General features: G+C 48.5%; 6 protein-coding genes across 6 annotated transcripts; 2 read left to right on the forward strand and 4 right to left on the reverse strand.

The window, feature by feature from the left end:
* Positions 1-1,516: 1,516 nt before the first annotated feature.
* Positions 1,517-3,051, reverse strand: K444DRAFT_657423 (putative alcohol dehydrogenase). The gene is made up of 2 exons (XM_024886158.1): positions 2,854-3,051; positions 1,517-2,705 (listed from the first exon to the last, which is right to left on the reverse strand). Exons 1-2 carry the CDS (start codon positions 2,981-2,983, stop codon positions 1,774-1,776), a joined length of 1,062 nt encoding a protein of 353 aa, XP_024727370.1. The 5' UTR covers positions 2,984-3,051; the 3' UTR covers positions 1,517-1,773.
* A 373-nt stretch (positions 3,052-3,424) lies between these two features.
* On the forward strand, positions 3,425-4,059 carry K444DRAFT_269017 (uncharacterized protein). The gene is made up of 2 exons (XM_024871462.1): positions 3,425-3,903; positions 3,955-4,059. Exons 1-2 carry the CDS (start codon positions 3,546-3,548, stop codon positions 3,960-3,962), a joined length of 366 nt encoding a protein of 121 aa, XP_024727371.1. The 5' UTR covers positions 3,425-3,545; the 3' UTR covers positions 3,963-4,059.
* Positions 4,060-6,387: 2,328 nt separating this feature from the next.
* Positions 6,388-7,509, forward strand: K444DRAFT_670180 (uncharacterized protein). The gene is made up of 5 exons (XM_024887596.1): positions 6,388-6,847; positions 6,899-6,940; positions 7,026-7,151; positions 7,220-7,436; positions 7,490-7,509. The coding sequence occupies exons 1-4, from the start codon at positions 6,438-6,440 to the stop codon at positions 7,386-7,388; spliced, it is 747 nt and encodes a 248-aa protein (XP_024727372.1). The 5' UTR covers positions 6,388-6,437; the 3' UTR covers positions 7,389-7,436; positions 7,490-7,509.
* Positions 7,510-8,448: 939 nt separating this feature from the next.
* Positions 8,449-10,835, reverse strand: K444DRAFT_621841 (uncharacterized protein). Its single transcript, XM_024881986.1, has 3 exons — positions 9,047-10,835; positions 8,841-8,998; positions 8,449-8,789 (listed from the first exon to the last, which is right to left on the reverse strand). Exons 1-3 carry the CDS (start codon positions 10,812-10,814, stop codon positions 8,697-8,699), a joined length of 2,019 nt encoding a protein of 672 aa, XP_024727373.1. The 5' UTR covers positions 10,815-10,835; the 3' UTR covers positions 8,449-8,696.
* A 941-nt stretch (positions 10,836-11,776) lies between these two features.
* K444DRAFT_547881 (NADH-ubiquinone oxidoreductase-like protein 299 kDa subunit) lies at positions 11,777-12,641 on the reverse strand (the record flags this gene model as incomplete). Its single annotated transcript, XM_024876337.1, has 3 exons — positions 11,777-11,873; positions 11,926-12,030; positions 12,079-12,641. 3 exons carry the CDS (start codon positions 12,639-12,641, stop codon positions 11,777-11,779), a joined length of 765 nt encoding a protein of 254 aa, XP_024727374.1.
* Positions 12,642-12,908: 267 nt separating this feature from the next.
* On the reverse strand, positions 12,909-15,909 carry K444DRAFT_576002 (uncharacterized protein). Its single transcript, XM_024877502.1, has 2 exons — positions 15,747-15,909; positions 12,909-15,695 (listed from the first exon to the last, which is right to left on the reverse strand). Exons 1-2 carry the CDS (start codon positions 15,874-15,876, stop codon positions 12,946-12,948), a joined length of 2,880 nt encoding a protein of 959 aa, XP_024727375.1. The 5' UTR covers positions 15,877-15,909; the 3' UTR covers positions 12,909-12,945.
* Positions 15,910-15,985: the final 76 nt, after the last annotated feature.

The raw sequence follows: 15,985 nt of genomic DNA on the forward strand, positions 1-15,985 counted from the left end.
AAGTTCTCATTTTCTGCGGTACACTTTTAGCTTAGTCGAGGACTAGCGGCCTTTTACACATGACTAGGTTACCCCCTTACCCTTTACCCTTTCTGCTTTCAATAAAGGAAGCTACGAGTCTAATGCTGATATAAACCCTAGCAAAGAAAGAAATGCGGCAAGTTTCGATGGCCAAAGGAACGGTTCCCCATTCATTGCTGAATTCTTGCCAAAAGGGAACCCCCATCGAACCGGCCAAGCAGCGAAGAAAGCCCTAAGAAACATGATGGCTAAAATCGGACTGCATTCAATTCGGCATAACGGCCAAATATTGCCACTTCTCAATAGGCTGGTATATATCTTAGCCCAGTATGTACCCGTTTCACAAAGTTGAGCTCATCGAGCTGTTTCATTAATGTTTTGCAACAACGCAGAACAAGATAGATAGCACTCACGAACATCCCAATGTGCTCTCATTTCATCATGCTTATCCATTTTCTTTGAGGGAGTAGAACAAGCATAAAAAAGGCAAAAAAAGAGAATGATGCCGAGGAGACCGTGCAAACTGCAAATATCCGCATTTGCGGTTTCAGTACGCTGAATGCCGTAGCCAGACCCCAATGTCCGAGCCTGCTAGAGGTGGATTTTGGGGGTTGTCGTGAGCTCGGTGGTGTTGTATGTGGTAGAGCGGGCCATTTTGGATCGAGATTGTGGAGGTTTCTTGAAGTGTTGCCGTGATCCGCGAGAGAAGTGGCAGATCCTTCGTAGCTGTTTACCGCGCAAGGGAATTCTGAAATTAGTTGGACAGCATCGCTTTAATATATTTCCTACGAAATTTGAAATTCGAAAGGCCAGACACGGCGGGGTTTTCATCACATTCACCTTCAAATATCGATAATTATCAGTCACATTTGAAGTTAAGTGAATCCGCGAGCCAAGATTTCCTTGGAAATCGCTAATGTCCCCATGCCCAAGATTGCCCAAAGCACCAGAAAAAGGAGCAAAAGAGGGCAAATTCAAAGTCGTCTTCCTATACCGTAACCCTCCTAGGCAGCCTTCGTAGAGTCTACTGAATTACCCGAACTTTGGAAGTAAACAACCCACCTCTAAGCGACAGCCCCTCAAACATATCTCAAAAATTTGCCCACAAACCCGCAAAAATCCCGGAAGGAAAGTCCAGAGAGAGGATCAAAAATTCAAAAGAAATCCGTTAGGACCAAGAAACTCGCTGTCGCTGGTTTACTTGTGGCAGAGCATATCATCTTCACACGCCGTTACTCAAGTCACTACATTGGTAGATAGTTTCGCTACCTCAGTAGATGTTAGAGCCGGGCACATACTATGTATGTCCAGAAACTTAACTTGCGCTATGCTTACGACTAGAGATCTCTATTGACCAGAAGTCGCTAAATTTGGTTATAAGAGCCATAATGAATTTAGAATCACTTGTTTACGCACTCAACTTGAGCCTCCACCCCCGACAGAGCAGGGAGACATGCTGCGTAAAGTATATTGTGTGTCAAATTCGGAATAACTTACGGCTTACGGAATATAGAAAGTCAAGACGAGTTAAGCCCTGGCTACGAGGATAACTGAGCGGGGAAAGAAAGACCAAATCCCGATTAGAACATCGCAGATATGAATTACGCTATAGAATGCGATTTCAAGATATGCTGAGATGAAGGGCACGTGAGCTCACGCACATGGCCCTTGATGGCCGGAATCATACCAATTGAACCATTACTCCTTGCGGGCATCTTTCTGTTCTGCGCTTTTCGAAGACTATCATGATAATCAATGATGACCGCAGTCTACCGTAACAACCAATTTCGTCCCACTGACCCCAGCCTTCAACTTGTCGAGCGCGTTCTGAGCAGCTTGGATTCCTCCAGGCACGACCTCAAATCGAGGAGCCGACACGATACTCCCATTCGCCAAACAATCCTGCAAATAGTCATTGAAGAACCATTTCCCTAGCTCTGCCTGGTCCATAAAAGACCTGGCCGCAATAGTCTGAGAGATCTCAATGCCTTCAGGCGCGTATCCCTCTGGCTGCGGCAGAGCCAACACCAATTTCCCTCCCTTGCCGCCGGAAGCAGTCAGGACATCAGCGGCTTGCTTGAATGATATTCCCTCGGTGACGCTATCAAATCCTAGAGTGATGGGAGTGCCGGCAGATTTTGCTGCTGCAACGATTTTATCTACCACTGAGGAGTCGTGGTAATCGAAGACTTCGAATGCACCCAGGGATTTGAGCGTTTGGTGATGGGCTGGGCTGGCGGTTGCGAAGACTTTGAATCTCAGATTTCTAGCCAATTGCACAGCAGAAGTGCCAACAGAGGACGAGGCTCCCCAGATCAGGAGTCCTGACTGCTGGGGTGTAATGGGTCCAGTAGATCTTGGGATGCCAAGACACACATGGAGTGCGATTAATGATGTTGCCATAGCCATCGGGAACACTGATCCCTCCTCGAAGCTCATATTGTCAGGGATTTTCGTGGTTGCAATGTCTCGAAGAAGGGTATAGCTTTGGAAAGCTCCATGATTGATGTCCTGGTTGTAGATTACCCCAGCAAATCCAGCGACTCTGTCACGGACCTTGAACTTGGTCACTGAGTCTCCGATTGCAACGATCACACCGCAGGAGTCGCTGCCGAGAACTGTGGGAAACTTAGTGATTGGGAACCCATAGTCTTGGATTTTCCAGTCAGCTGGATTCGCTGCAACTGCGATGTGATCAGTATTCAAGTTTTTCTTGCTTCGGGGATGAGCTGGACGTGCGTAAACAATTCCAACTCAGAAATATACAAGAATTCTGGCAGGTGCTGGAAAGCGGACTGCTTGAACAAGTGAAGTTCACGAAGCACTACATACTTGCATGATTACGAACCACAATCTCATCGGGACCAGGCTTGGGAATTGGCCTGTCAATTATCTTAAGCCGAGCGGGGATTTGCTCAAGCACGGCGGCAACATTGCCGTAACTCTTGGGGACGGTGGCCATGATGGCTAACAATGACAACTGTACTTGACTTTCTCTAGATCTTTGCAAATTTGCAATACTTGTCGTGAGAAAGTTTGCGGCTGGGGTGTGACTACCTGTCTCGGCTAATCATATTTGATTACTCCTGCACGGCAGCCGGGAGGAGCTGCTGTTGCACTACTCCAACTTCATCGGTTCGCGTTTCGTCGCGTCGGAGCTTCATCCTTCCTTCCAACCACAACCATCCGACTCCTGCGCATATTTCGAGGTCCGAAAGCAGCGAAAGCATTGAATTTAGGCTGGAATCTTGCACGGTAGCCGCCAGGGGGCTAGGGGACTAGAGCGCGAGATGGACATCTCCAATCGTCCCATCATCCGACCCATCTCCATGATCTCGGAGAAGACTCAAAAGAGGAAACGAGTCTGCGCCGAAGAAGACGAGGCTTCTGAGCCGCCGGTGAAGCGATATCTCCACAGCTCAAAGTTGACTGGCATTACTCCAAGTGAGGCACTCACGTGAACACTGGATTCTGTCTCTAACTGTGAATCAGCTTTTGTGGATGAACCACTCTCAAGAGAGCAAATGGTGCGACTTAGAGAAAAGTGGTTATATATCGTATCGCAGTATGAAATCCACAAAGTTCAATTTGAGGAAAATAAAGACGCGACTTTCCAGGTCTTATACAGGGCACTGAGGATCAGGGGATTGGCCATTGCCCAACTCTCTCTCGATGATCTCGATGAGAAAACCCAAGAGTTCTGCATAAATGCCCTCGCGGAGCGGGGAGAGCTCATGGATTCCATGGAGAGCGAGTTTTCCCATTGGAATGATCGCCTTGAAACACGCAATACAGCAATCACTCTTGCGAAGCAAATTGTTGAGGAGTTGGGCGATAACATCCGTCGCCATGATGAAGCGGTGGAACACGGCCCTGTTGCTGGTAAGTGTACTCATATCAATGTCTATCTTCGCTGACTGGTCCAGAATCCAGGCGTTTAACATCTCTCAACCTGATCCAGGGGATCGCATATCCGAATCTTCCAAGATTCAAAGGCTTGGAACCACCTCTTCGTGGAGCTTTTACATTTTTCAAGCGTTTCCCATCCGAGATACGACAACTGATCTGGAAGCATGCTCTACCAGGACCTCGAATTCTGACCCACAGTGCGAAGCACAATCAGAAACTGGGCCTCATGAGCGTCTGCCGCGAGGCTCGAGAGGTAGTGCAGCTGAATTATGTCCGTCTCAATCGGCCCCATCATGGACCCGACCTGCTGGAGAATCCCGCCCGAATACTTTATGCCAATCTGGACATCGACACGGTTGTTATAGATATCACTGCCCCGCAAACAGAAGAGTCAGGATCCGATATTCTTGACCGCTCCCTTTTCGATTTGCCAGATATGGAGTTCATGACAGAAATCTACACGCGCTTTGTTGGCCTAAGCAAAGTCAAGCATTTGGCCCTGGCATTCAATGTAACGCACGACAATGGAGGAGCTCTCTTCATTGCTCTGCAAGCTGCTTGTCCTGAATTACGGACTTTGACAGTCTTCCCGAACTCGCAGATGCATGTAGCGGAGCAGCAGCAGGACAGGCTGTGGGGTGACGATGAACTGCATTTTGTTGAGGTGGATTCAAATCTCACAGATTACGAATTCTTTCGACATGACATACTGCCAAGCAGGAGACACAAGCAAAAATCCTTCAGAGGCCTTGAGATTCTTTATCAACTCGAAGATGTCGCTCGGCAATATCATTCAGTATTCCCGGAACACATCAGAAAATACAGTCTAGGCATTGGTCAAAAGTGGAATCCCACCGCCAGACTATGCTTGCTTAGCCATTGGAACAAGGACTACAATGGCTTTGAAACGATACATCTACGAGGCGATGAATACTGGATAGGCTATCCTGGGGAAGACGGCTTGCTATGTGATGGCTTCCTGGAATCTGGAGCGGTCTGCGACGACAAGGGCGAGGTCTTCAGCCGCTACGATGGCCTCAAACGGCTTTTTGATGAGGAGGAATAACTGAATATCGCATGTCTGAGCTATCTCAATGTTGTACGAGCTTTTAGCTACACATAGCTACATTTTAGCAGCATGTTTGGGATTTGCTGGGCTAAAAACGAGTCGGGCACCACAACGGCAATTCTGACAACTGCCGAGGTTGTGGGTTGCATTGCATTTGCAAGAAAGGGAATACGTCACAATCTACATGGTCGTCACTGATGGCGAATCATATAGTTTGAGGACAAAGCATTGTCGGACGAAGAGAGTTCTTTGCAGTCTCAAGATCTGTACAATATCATCATGCATTTTGCTGCGCTCGTTATCCTCGGCGCAGCTGGATCAGCATTACTGTAAGCTCTACTACCACAACCGGAACACCTTCAAACTTTAACTTCACTAATGTCCCCTTCGACTCTCAAACCGCATATTTCTTCCTCGGCTACGTCGATGCAGTAATCGCATTAGCCTCCAATAGCCCAAACAAAACCTCCTTCCCAACGCCTCCTCTACCCTCCTCTCCACTGTCCGCAAACAACATGCCTCAAGCTCCTACCTCCTCATAACATGCTTCTGCCGCATCGCCTTCCCGCCCGGCTACCCCGAGCTCTCACCCTACAACAAAGGCTTCCAACTGTACACCTCGCAGAACGTCCTACAGCCTAACACCTCCGGCTTTTACCGGTTTCGTCCCCCAACCCAACAAATTTCCATTTATCAAGTGTCGCTTCAACGCTTCCTATAACTCGGATATGCTCACACTACTTGATTCATACAGTGTGAAGAGAGTGGTGCTGAGTGGGATTTTGACAAGCGGGGCCATCCTAAGCACGATGCGGAGTCTGAGTGATCGCCATTATATGATTTATATCGTGAAGGATGCGTGTTTGGATAGTGTGGATACTACTTGGTTGTTTGAGATGTACCTTCCGATGCAGGCATATGTGATTAGTATCGAGGAGGCGATTTGAATGATGCCGAATGGGACGGTGGATCCTAGGGGGCCGAATGGGTGTAATGTTGTCCCGATGTGATTAGATGGTTGTTGTAGGAACTGTTGGGAATATGAAAGGAGGTGGTAAGGTCATCGATAGACTAATAATAAGCCACAGTGCATGGATCTTGAATTATGTGGTCTCAAGTGCGAAGTCATGTGATGTTTAATTGAGATTCACACCCGCCCTGCTCCTCGTTGGAAAGCTCATGGAATACTCCGTTGATCTTCAATCAGCAATTGTACAAATAATCTTATTTAAGAGACTCAAAAGCACTGTGATACTTTCGTGGCGCGTTCACAGACGCGGTTCGCGTCTCGAAGATTTGACCGAATCTGAAGAGCGCCAGTGACGTCATAAGTAAACAACTTTAAGATTAAGGTAACATCCCCTTCTCCCTTCTTCTCCCAACTCTCCCAACACTTTGAATTTCATTCTAATTGCTTCCCTTGGTCTCCCAGCTCAAGATGGTTTCTCTCCGCAGTGGACAGGCTCTTAAGGAGAGCAATAGCAACCCAAAAGCGGAGAGATCCCAAACATCCAAGTCACTGCAAAAACCGAACGTCAGCAAGAAGAGAAAGGCAGAAAATGAGGCGCAAGAAGATTATAACGAGGAGAATTTACATCGGCCATCAACGCCACCTGCTGCGTCGAAGGTTTGGTCGCCGCAACCTGGCGAATCTGAATTGGCACATTTGCCCTCCTATGAGAGGACACCAGGACGCGTAGGTCCCATCAAAACAGTGAATTTCGACGTCAAACCGGATATCAAACCATTCAAAGGACCGCCAGGGAAGAAAGTCCGAAAGACAGCGTGGGAGAAGGACCAAGAGTATAAGCAGTTCGTGCGCGAGAACGAGGATCATGTTTTCCACGGGTAAGTATTGTAACTACGAAATAGATACTCCCATCTAACTTCGTCTTCCAGGCTCTACGTCTATTTCGACAAAGGACCTAAAGGCTCACCTACGTACGATGAATCCGGCTTCGAGTACTCGTGGGACGCAGTAGCACACGATGGAGCCGACGCGTTACAATAAGGCCAAGATGATCAGAGGTATGGACCGTGCAGTTGGAAAGGCGCAAGAGGATGCGAAGAAGATGGCTGCCATATTCTTTGAGCCCGGAGAAGCGCCGGAGAGCCCTGAGTATTGTGATGGGAAGAACTACTGGAAGGATAGGTAAGTAGTGGGACGAATCAATTCCCCACCGTTCGAGCAATGACTGACTCCGCCGTCACTCTCAATAGGGTGTCGAAAGATCTGAATGTGCCGTGGCATAAGATTCAGGTCGAACACTTTCAAGAGTGGGAGAAAAGGGGGTTTAAGAAGGCGAGGAAAGGGGAGTATGAGAATCCCTCAGTTGAGGAGAGAAAAAGGATGCTGAGGTTGATGAGCGGAGCTTCTTTGAGGAAGTAACGGCTTTCGTGCGGATGCTTTGTATTATAATCATTTGAGGAAGCAAGCGTGAGTCGGGACCCTCGAAATCCATCTTTTGTGGTCAAGTTGACGATATTCAGGATATGAGACCAGCCACTCTTGCAACGGGTTGGCAAGTGCCATTGTATGGCCAATACGTAGAACATTTCCTACCCTTTTGAAAAGCATATACGTTCTCCAATCGCTTATTTTTCTCTCCCTTGACTTCTTTGCCGCAGTGTGCCTCAAAAATTTCACATGTTGCGCACAACCGTAAGATGGTCGTGTTTTTTTGCTGCAAAGTAAGCCGCCTCTTCGGGTGTAGGATACGCAAAACTCGTTCGAGTGGGTGCCGTGAACTTCCTTTCAAGTACAAAATACATTATTTTGAGACACACCTGGGGTTGGGTGTCTAGGCAACCTTCTTGTATCCAGTAGGGTGGCGAATCTGTGATCCCGTGTGCTTACATACTGTCCAGTACGTACCCCGATGTACCGGCACAGAAGAAACAGCCAGACGAATACAGAAGGATAACAATATTTGGCAGCCGGGGGCCAGTGATCCTCGTTTGTGCTTTGCAGAAGTCCCTTAAACACTCCCCTTCCGGAAACCCGGGTTCAGGAAAAATGCGGGGAGAGCGAGAATATCATACGATGCCTCGCTGTTTGCGACGTTGCGCAGCCTGAGGGTTTTAGAGGACTTCAAATATTTCAAAAGAACGATTCCACAGCAAAATGTGAGATGCCGTCACATTTTATTGCACCGTCAAGTCTAGGCTAAGGCTCAGCCGGAGGTACCACCGCCAGGTGTAGGTATCCTCATACTAGTACTCATATCGCCGGAGGAGAAATTCGCGATTACGATTGCACGCTCTTGGTGAAGGCGCAGGCTCCGTCGAAATCGCATCTTAAAAAAACACGCGAGTTTTCAAAATCACACGATGGCGGCGGCAACCGCAACACGACAGTTGCTAATCTGTGGACGGCAGATAGAACCGGAGTCGGGCACAGTCTGGTACCAGTAGTAGGAAATTTGGGAAAATTCCATACTTTGTCTTGTCGACGAGCTTGACTCCTCGAATGGAGCCCCTTTTAATATCACGTGACGATTCACCTGTAACCCAGTCCTCATGTCAAAGAAGGTGGGTAAGGCAAGAATGATGCACTGACAGAATGAATTGTTCATACAAAATCAACGATTGACTAAACGACAAGTGGTATCAGTTGCAAGACGCCCAAAACCTTGACTCCAACGTGCCTTCCAATACTCCATGCAAACCGACTCCTAGAAATCCTGAACTGAGCCTTTCAGCAGCCTTCATCCGTTCTTAAGTCATCCAAGACTGCAGTCAAAGCAGCCATAACGGCATAGTTCATTTCCGGTGCAATACTCACATGATACTGGTCTTCATTAGCAAAGAGCTGACGAGATGCAATGAGGGCGAGACAAACCATATGCATTTTGAGCCCCGATTCGCTCGATATACGACCAACTTCGAATCCGCCCCAAGTCACAATAACATTCCCCATTGATTCATCTCCCTTTGCTACCCATTGTGTACTAGCATTGTCGTAGGTGCTCCCCAAGCTCACGGTCCAGTGTGGGCTCACTAGTCAAATCAGTAGTAGCACATGGATCATGATATCGGGGAACTTACAATGCAATGAACCATTCTTAATGACAAACAAAGTTGAGCCCCTTGGGCACTCAGCAGTCCTCGTACTCCCAATTCTCTTCTGGAAATCAAAGAGTTGATTTCCTTCCGCATCAAAGAAATCCCGTCTCCTGCTCAGCGTATTCGTCTGTTCATAGCATTTTAAGACGCGAGATCCACCTGGACTCAGGATCTCCCACTCCATTTTCGACATGTTGACGACTCGCCTCGACATCATGAACTGCAGTCCCTGCTCCCCCGCAAAGAGTCCTTTCGTGTCCCAAATGCCAAGATCTGTCCCAAAGACTGTTGGCTCTCCTGGTTTGGCCGAGGCCGGTTCTGGGATCGCCTCTAATTCCTGCTGTGTTCTTCTCGCCGGTGCTGGTAATGAGTGCCTGATCGGGGCCTCTTTCTGTTGCTCCACTAGAAAATGCTTGTTGGGTAGAGGCATTAATGAGTGTTTGATTTGACTAGGCACCTGTTGTTCGGTTTCGAGAGGTATACTGGGTGGTGGTCTGGTTGGGGATGGCATTTTATGCACGATATCGACAGGAATACTGGGTGGAACTCTGGTTGGGGAAAGGATGCGCTGCTCCGTCCGAAGAGGCCTTAAAGGAAGAGGCATCATCGAATATCTGGCTTGATTCCGAAGGTATTCTGGGGTCATCAAAAGCATCGTTGCGGGTGAGGGTGTGGTCGTACTCTTCCTTCGGTACTGGCCTTTGTTGTCGTACGGTTTGCGAGTCGCTGATGAGTACACTGAAGCACTCGTACTTGGAATCTGTGGGCGCTCTTCAATAACCACTGATAAGACCGGCGGCCTTGGGCCACCTCGGAGGCTGCCATCGACGTGAGCTGGTCTGTTAGGAGACGATGAGATCGAATGTCTAGCTTGAAGACGAGGGCGTTCTTGGCTGAGAGTACTCCCTGGTGGATGAGGCACTGATTGTCTGAGAGGGGAGAAATTCCCGTGCAAATGTTTGAGGGGACTCTTCCTGATCTCTGATGAGCGTCTGAGTGGAGAGCTGTGGGTTGATGATTGGGGAGATACAAGATGAGCGACTTGAGGTCCATGCTGCAATGAAGGAGGGTAGACGAGCTCAGGGCGTCTGGAAGTCGGGGCGACTGGATACGGAGGCACTTTAGTAGAGATCCTGAGAACGGGAGGTTTTGTGTGCTTCGTTTTGACTGGAGCCGGCTCGAAGTCTGGTACGAATCCTGGCATGAAGTCATCCACTAGACTGGTAATGGTGGCTTTCATTGCTGGAACTGGGCTGGGTGACGGGGACGAGTTCGTACGGTTGTGGCTTGTTGATGGTCTTTTCGTCGTTGGATTTGGAGTTCTCTCTGCCTTTTCCCAGCTGAACTTCTTCCGAATCATTGGAACGGGATTTGTACGAGTTGGTGTTTTAGGACCTGAACTCGAATTGTGGCTTGAAGAATCCGAAAACATCGATCCCATGGGAGACGGACTCTGGGGTGTAGAGTGGTCATATTCAGGGTATATTGGCGGAGGAGTCGTATCGACCGGGGACTGATACTCGGAAAGGGAACTGGCCCATTGCAATACTTTGGCTTTGCTCAAGTTGTGCTCTACCGTTATTGGCAAAGTCGGTGATGTTGGACCGTCCCCTTGGCCGAGAACCCCATATATCATATCCATCAGTGAGATGTTGTTAGCGGCGAGTTGCAGAGTTGACTCTTCTGGAAGAGCGGCGCAGAGATTGGAACCCTTGAATTCGTCTCCTTGGAAAAGAGTTGAAGTGCCCATGACGGCAGATTTCCTGGCAAAGCTTCGAAAGAGTTGAAGATGAGAGAGGTGTGGGAGACTGTAGCCTATGTAGAGCACTTGCATCCAATGAGACTAGAATAGAGGCTTGGTCGGACAGAGGGATTTGTGGGATCAGCCTCGAAGGAGAAGCCGGGCCCGCTTTTCTGAGGGCAACTATCCATTGAGAAAGCTTAGAGTACACATATTTTACTCAAACTGTGTCGCCTTGCTCGAGAGATAACCCGGGGCTTGGTCAGTTGGGTGCGTTGGTAGTTGGTAGGAATACGATTTTTTTAGAGCTGCGCAGCCTTGGCGAAAGTCAGATCCGTGGCGATGCAGGCTGTGTGGGTGTGGCTGTTCCTTGCAATCCTGCACAAAAGAGTAAAAATACACCCGCATGGCGTAAGCACCAAATCTCTTCATGCGTTTTCTGCCCCATTATAAACATCGCCCGAATCGCAAAGCCGGACCGAGCGGTCGCATTAGAAAAATAATTGCAAAAGTCCGCAGGTCGAGTATCATGTGATGGAAGAAGGGGCCTTGAAAATTCGCTGAAGCTTGAAGGCTGTCAACTTGTCGGACTCAAGGGACAGCTGAGCGTCTAGCTGTCGCCGATTTTTGAGACCCAAGAGCTCATATCGTCAAACGGTCCAACAGTCCAACAACGGCGCGCCTTCGATTGCCGTGAGTACTGGGCGAGAGGATAGCTGCGGTCGCACAAAACTCTTGCCCAATCATTACCTACCAATCCGAAACGGCCTCCGAAGGGCCTTCATCCTTCGGACATCCAACAACAATCCTTTCTGTAAATACCTGATACCTGGATTGTCAACTCACAAGTAAGGATCCGGATGAGAACAAACCTCGGGGTCACCGACACAGAAGCCTCGCCTAGTGGAACATCGTTGTATGATCTATTTACAAGTCTCTGATAGTGTACATCCCCTGTCCCGATGTCGAGTCTATTTTTGAGGTGGAGGTTGTGTGACAGGTGTGCCGGTGTCTCGCATGAAATATGTCCACTGTCCTTCAACAGGCTTTTCCTCTAAATCTTCCCATCTGCGGAGCGTGGTTAGCAGGTACCCAGATGAACGCAGAGAGCGAAACATACGCTTTTGACTTCACCATAACATCTACAAGCTTCATCTCTCCCTCAGCAACTTGAATGACCTCCTCAATTAGACCAGCACCAATCTTAGTCTCCAAATCAGAGACTCTATGCCAAGTTAGCCCCATTAGCACATCCGCAGATCCGTATACCTACTGTTCGGCAGTCAATGCAGGTTCCTCCTCCCAGAGAATAGTCTTTGTATCCTCTACCGGCCTCTTCATACCCAAAACACTCTGCCCTTTCCTGTCTTCCGTAGATCTTGTTCCCTCCAACTCGGGTCCCAAATTTTCCTCCCCATCCCATTCCTGCGTCGTATCGTCAAACTCCTGATCAGTCTTACTCCTAACAAACACCTTCCCATCCCTCAAAATCTTCAAGTGCCTCCCCATATCATAATCCACGCCGCCCTCAGGCGTATTGAACACCTCAGGATGCTCCGCGATGACCTTCTTCGCCTTCTCCGACCACTCCTTGTAGCCGTCGGGTTCGACGGCAGAGACGATCGACATGCGATGCTTGGTCAGCGCTTCGGTCGATTGGCGATATAGCGACGACTCGGGGATTTCTTTCAGCTTGTCGAGCGTGCTGGAGTAGAGGTAGAGGAGCGTGGAGCGGGGCGCTGGGTGGGTGCTGAGCCCTGTGAGGCCGGTGGGAGTCCCGGGCTCGAGATATCTGGCGGGCTTGACGGCCGCGAGCTGTCGAAACGTCCGTCGCATGGCGGTCGAGGTCAATGGCGCAGATGGATGTTGTTGTGAGGCAAAGAGTCTTGTGACATAAACAATCTGGAGAGAGCTTCAAAGTCTTGGCGCCGCGCTAAATTTTGATTGAACCTGGAGAATCTCAAAATTAAACAGTGAACCACTGGAAGTGTATATTATAAATGAGCAGGGATAGTACAAGTATCTAACATCATTCTGATGTAAAGTCTCAGGAAATTCTTGTGCGCCATTGTATTGTATAAGATCAGGGGGGTCAGTGGTCACGTGATATGATATTATTGAATGAGCTTTTGATTTGATCCTACGCATCCCTCGAATAGTAATTCGACATCTCTAGCGTCAGCAGAAGATGTGCTATAGTATTCTCTTCGGCGAGGTCATCGCCGTCAAAAAGACCTTGCCCAGGCGTCCTGGTGTCCAAAGTTCTCTTATCCCCGTACCCTTTCTTTTCACTCAATCCTCGGCACACAGTGATGAATACCCGAACCTTCTTGTAAAACTTCGCATAAATCTCTCTGAGCTCATCATCCGCTTCAGTTGTCTTCTCCTGGTTCAGCATCCTCTGCCGAGAATATTTCGAAAATTGCAGAATGAGGGCGAAGATCTCCTCGAGAAGCTTCAGGACTGGCTGTTGTCGTTTCCGTAAGAGAAGTGCAAACATGATCCTATCCAAGACGCGCTCATGATAATCTCGGAGCTTGTCTAATCCTTCGTTCTGGCCGAAAGTGATTTTGTCACCCTCCACACCGATTCGTTTTTCAATCTGGTCCAACTTCCGCTCAAAGATTCGCCACGTTGCTTCAATGCCAGTATCGAAGAAATACCCACAAACACTCGAGACAAAATGTTGGGCTTCAATGCGGAAACGTTGAGATACAAAGTCATTGCCTTGCCAGAATGAGCTCCGGTGTGTAGCATCGCGGAAAAGAGCTGAGACGACGTAAAGCATTCGAGTCATACGAAGAAGAAGCCTGAAAACTTGATCATACTTGAATAGAATCATAGGGGTAATAACAGCTTCAAGCGGTGGAGGGGGCTTGTATGATAATCGAAGAAAGTCGAGGGCCTCGACGGAGTCTGGGTCTAAGCATTTCTCGATCTCTTCTTGCGACATATCGCGAACGGCGAACGAAAGGTCGCCAGGGAGTGAAGTTTTATCGAGGTATGTGCCGGCATGAGATTCGTTGAGTGGCTCCGTTGATGTGTAACTGTCCATTAGAACACCCATCAGGGCAAGTCGAAGCTCCGAACTTGCAGGAGGCCAATTATCTCGACCTCCCAGGCGAAGACCCATGATACCCCCAGAACGTGCAACTCCCCTGTGTCGTTCTGCGCTCTCAAGCTCTGGATCAAATAAGGCGTGGGAAAGTCTACTGGAGAAGATCCCATTTCCCAAGAGATGGAAGCTTCGCTGCACGGACAGGTGTTCCCGCAGTTTGTGAGAATTAAAGAACATTCTCATACAAGATCCGTTTACTATACGTGCTTGAGCCTCAATGATTGGATTGAAAGAAAGTATTGGCGCAAGTGAAATCGGAGGAGCAAAGATCGAATCATGATCGCCTGGATCTCCATCTTTCGAGGTGAGATATGAATCCAGGCCAAGAGAGAGACGATCCGGCGACACTCTTTCATTCAATGGCTGATCAAACGTGTTGATTGAAGCCAGAACATGAGCTTGCATATCTTCCTGTGGCTTGCCAAAGAAGTCCAACGCAAAATTGCAACCTTCCGGCTCATTTTCTATCGGAGAAGTTGCTAAACTCCCTGTCGCGAAGCGGAGTAGTGCGTTGGTGAGGTCTTTCTCGTACTGTAAAGCTTTCGCTTCAACTTGTATTATATCTTGCCATGAGAAATTCCACTGCAGTGACGGGGGATTGGCAGAAGCAACGATATCTGCCCTTGCTAAAGGATGATCCGCATGGTGAGTACGCAGAAACCGGAGACTCCTGCCAACCTCGAACATTGCACGAGCGTCATCAGGTTGGATGAATGCAGGGACTCTATCGATGTCCAAAAAGTAATCTGGTTCCTGTAATTTCAGGCCCTGGTCATCGATCCATTCCTTATTCTCCACTTTCACAAAGCTCTTTCCCTTTCCATCTTTCGTAAGTGGCAGGCCAGCCTCTCGTTGCAGCCCTAGCCATTCGCCAGTAAACTCAAGCCATGGTTGGGAGACACGAGACAGTATCTCAAGAAGTATTTCTCTCAACGAATCTGTTCGATGCTCTAGAAGCTGGATCTCCTCGAAGATTGTTGATAACATTGACTCATCGCTACGCGTGGCCGAGATGTTTACTACAATCCGCTGGAAGCAGGTAAGTATCGAATGAGCCGGTTGAAACAACGATTGGAGTTGAAGGATACTTTGGTACGTGGACGCAGACATACTCAATCGTGATTGAATGGTTGCTAGCAACGTAGAGACTGCATCTGCTAATGCAATTCGCCCTGACGACGTGCTTCTAGAATAAGTCTTTTCAATGAATCCTTGAAGGTTCCTTGTGATATTCCCACAGTCGAAGAAGGTGGTGAGAAGTCCACCCAGTGATTTCTCAGAATAACCGGATATCCTGAGCTTGGGCAGGGTTGGAACAAATGATAGCTTCTCTTCATCCCAGGTAAAGAACACCGAGCTTCTTCCTAGTCCTAGAGCCAGGACTGAAGAAGTATAAATTTTGGCCTCTACCACAACATGATCCGTGTTTCCGATCCTTAGGAAATCCTCCTTTGCGGCGACTGCGGTATCGAAGGCGGTGGGACCAGCCTCTGTAATATAAGGCGTACGTAATTCCTTGAATTTCTCGTTCTCAAATGCGTCCCAACTTTGATAATTTGCAGTCGCCACAATAAGTTCGTCTGGCAGCAGCCAGACCTCTCCGCCGTCTCTTACAGCATCCTCTTGCACTTCGATTATATCTTGATGGGAGCCGACTGACTGGCTCGGGGTGGATACGTTCTCGGTAGGTCCAAAAGAGATCTCAGGTATACTGAAGAAGACGTCTGCAGGTTGCGATTGTTCTACAACGACCGGTAGCCTTTCGTCAATATCTATGATCTCGTCAGTTCAGGGGATTTCTCGTTGAGGAAGGGTTGGAAAACCATCAAGCTTCAGTTCTGAAAATAAAAAGCTGGGATTCTGCAAAGCATCGCTCAAGAACTTCGAAGGGCCATAGAGATCTGGTATCGCAAAGACTTCTCCAGGATCTTTGCTGTCGGGACCATCCATCATTTTCGCATTTTGTCGATGAGTTCATTGGGCGCGTCGAGGTTGAGGTTGACGCGTCTTCTTCGGCTTTGGCAACAGCACTTTACAGGGGTGCTTTTTTAGCTCCCAGCGC

Source organism: Hyaloscypha bicolor (assembly GCF_002865645.1).
Source record: "Hyaloscypha bicolor E unplaced genomic scaffold K444scaffold_183, whole genome shotgun sequence".
In the NCBI taxonomy this organism is placed as follows: Eukaryota; Fungi; Ascomycota; class Leotiomycetes; order Helotiales; family Hyaloscyphaceae; genus Hyaloscypha; species Hyaloscypha bicolor.

Coding starts and splice junctions, on each gene's coding strand:
- K444DRAFT_657423 (XM_024886158.1), bottom strand. CDS start 2,983: ATGGCCACCGTCCCCAAGAGTTACGGCAATGTTGCCGCCGTGCTTGAG. Junction 2,706..2,853: donor TGTGGTTCGTAATCATGCAA/GTATGTAGTGCT, acceptor ATCACATCGCAG/TTGCAGCGAATCCAGCTGAC.
- K444DRAFT_269017 (XM_024871462.1), top strand. CDS start 3,546: ATGGTGCGACTTAGAGAAAAGTGGTTATATATCGTATCGCAGTATGAA.
- K444DRAFT_670180 (XM_024887596.1), top strand. CDS start 6,438: ATGGTTTCTCTCCGCAGTGGACAGGCTCTTAAGGAGAGCAATAGCAAC. Junction 6,848..6,898: donor GAGGATCATGTTTTCCACGG/GTAAGTATTGTA, acceptor TTCGTCTTCCAG/GCTCTACGTCTATTTCGACA. Junction 7,152..7,219: donor AAGAACTACTGGAAGGATAG/GTAAGTAGTGGG, acceptor CACTCTCAATAG/GGTGTCGAAAGATCTGAATG.
- K444DRAFT_621841 (XM_024881986.1), bottom strand. CDS start 10,814: ATGGGCACTTCAACTCTTTTCCAAGGAGACGAATTCAAGGGTTCCAAT. Junction 8,999..9,046: donor TAAGAATGGTTCATTGCATT/GTAAGTTCCCCG, acceptor TGATTTGACTAG/TGAGCCCACACTGGACCGTG. Junction 8,790..8,840: donor CGGGGCTCAAAATGCATATG/GTTTGTCTCGCC, acceptor AATGAAGACCAG/TATCATGTGAGTATTGCACC.
- K444DRAFT_576002 (XM_024877502.1), bottom strand. CDS start 15,876: ATGATGGATGGTCCCGACAGCAAAGATCCTGGAGAAGTCTTTGCGATA. Junction 15,696..15,746: donor TTCAGAACTGAAGCTTGATG/GTTTTCCAACCC, acceptor ACGAGATCATAG/ATATTGACGAAAGGCTACCG.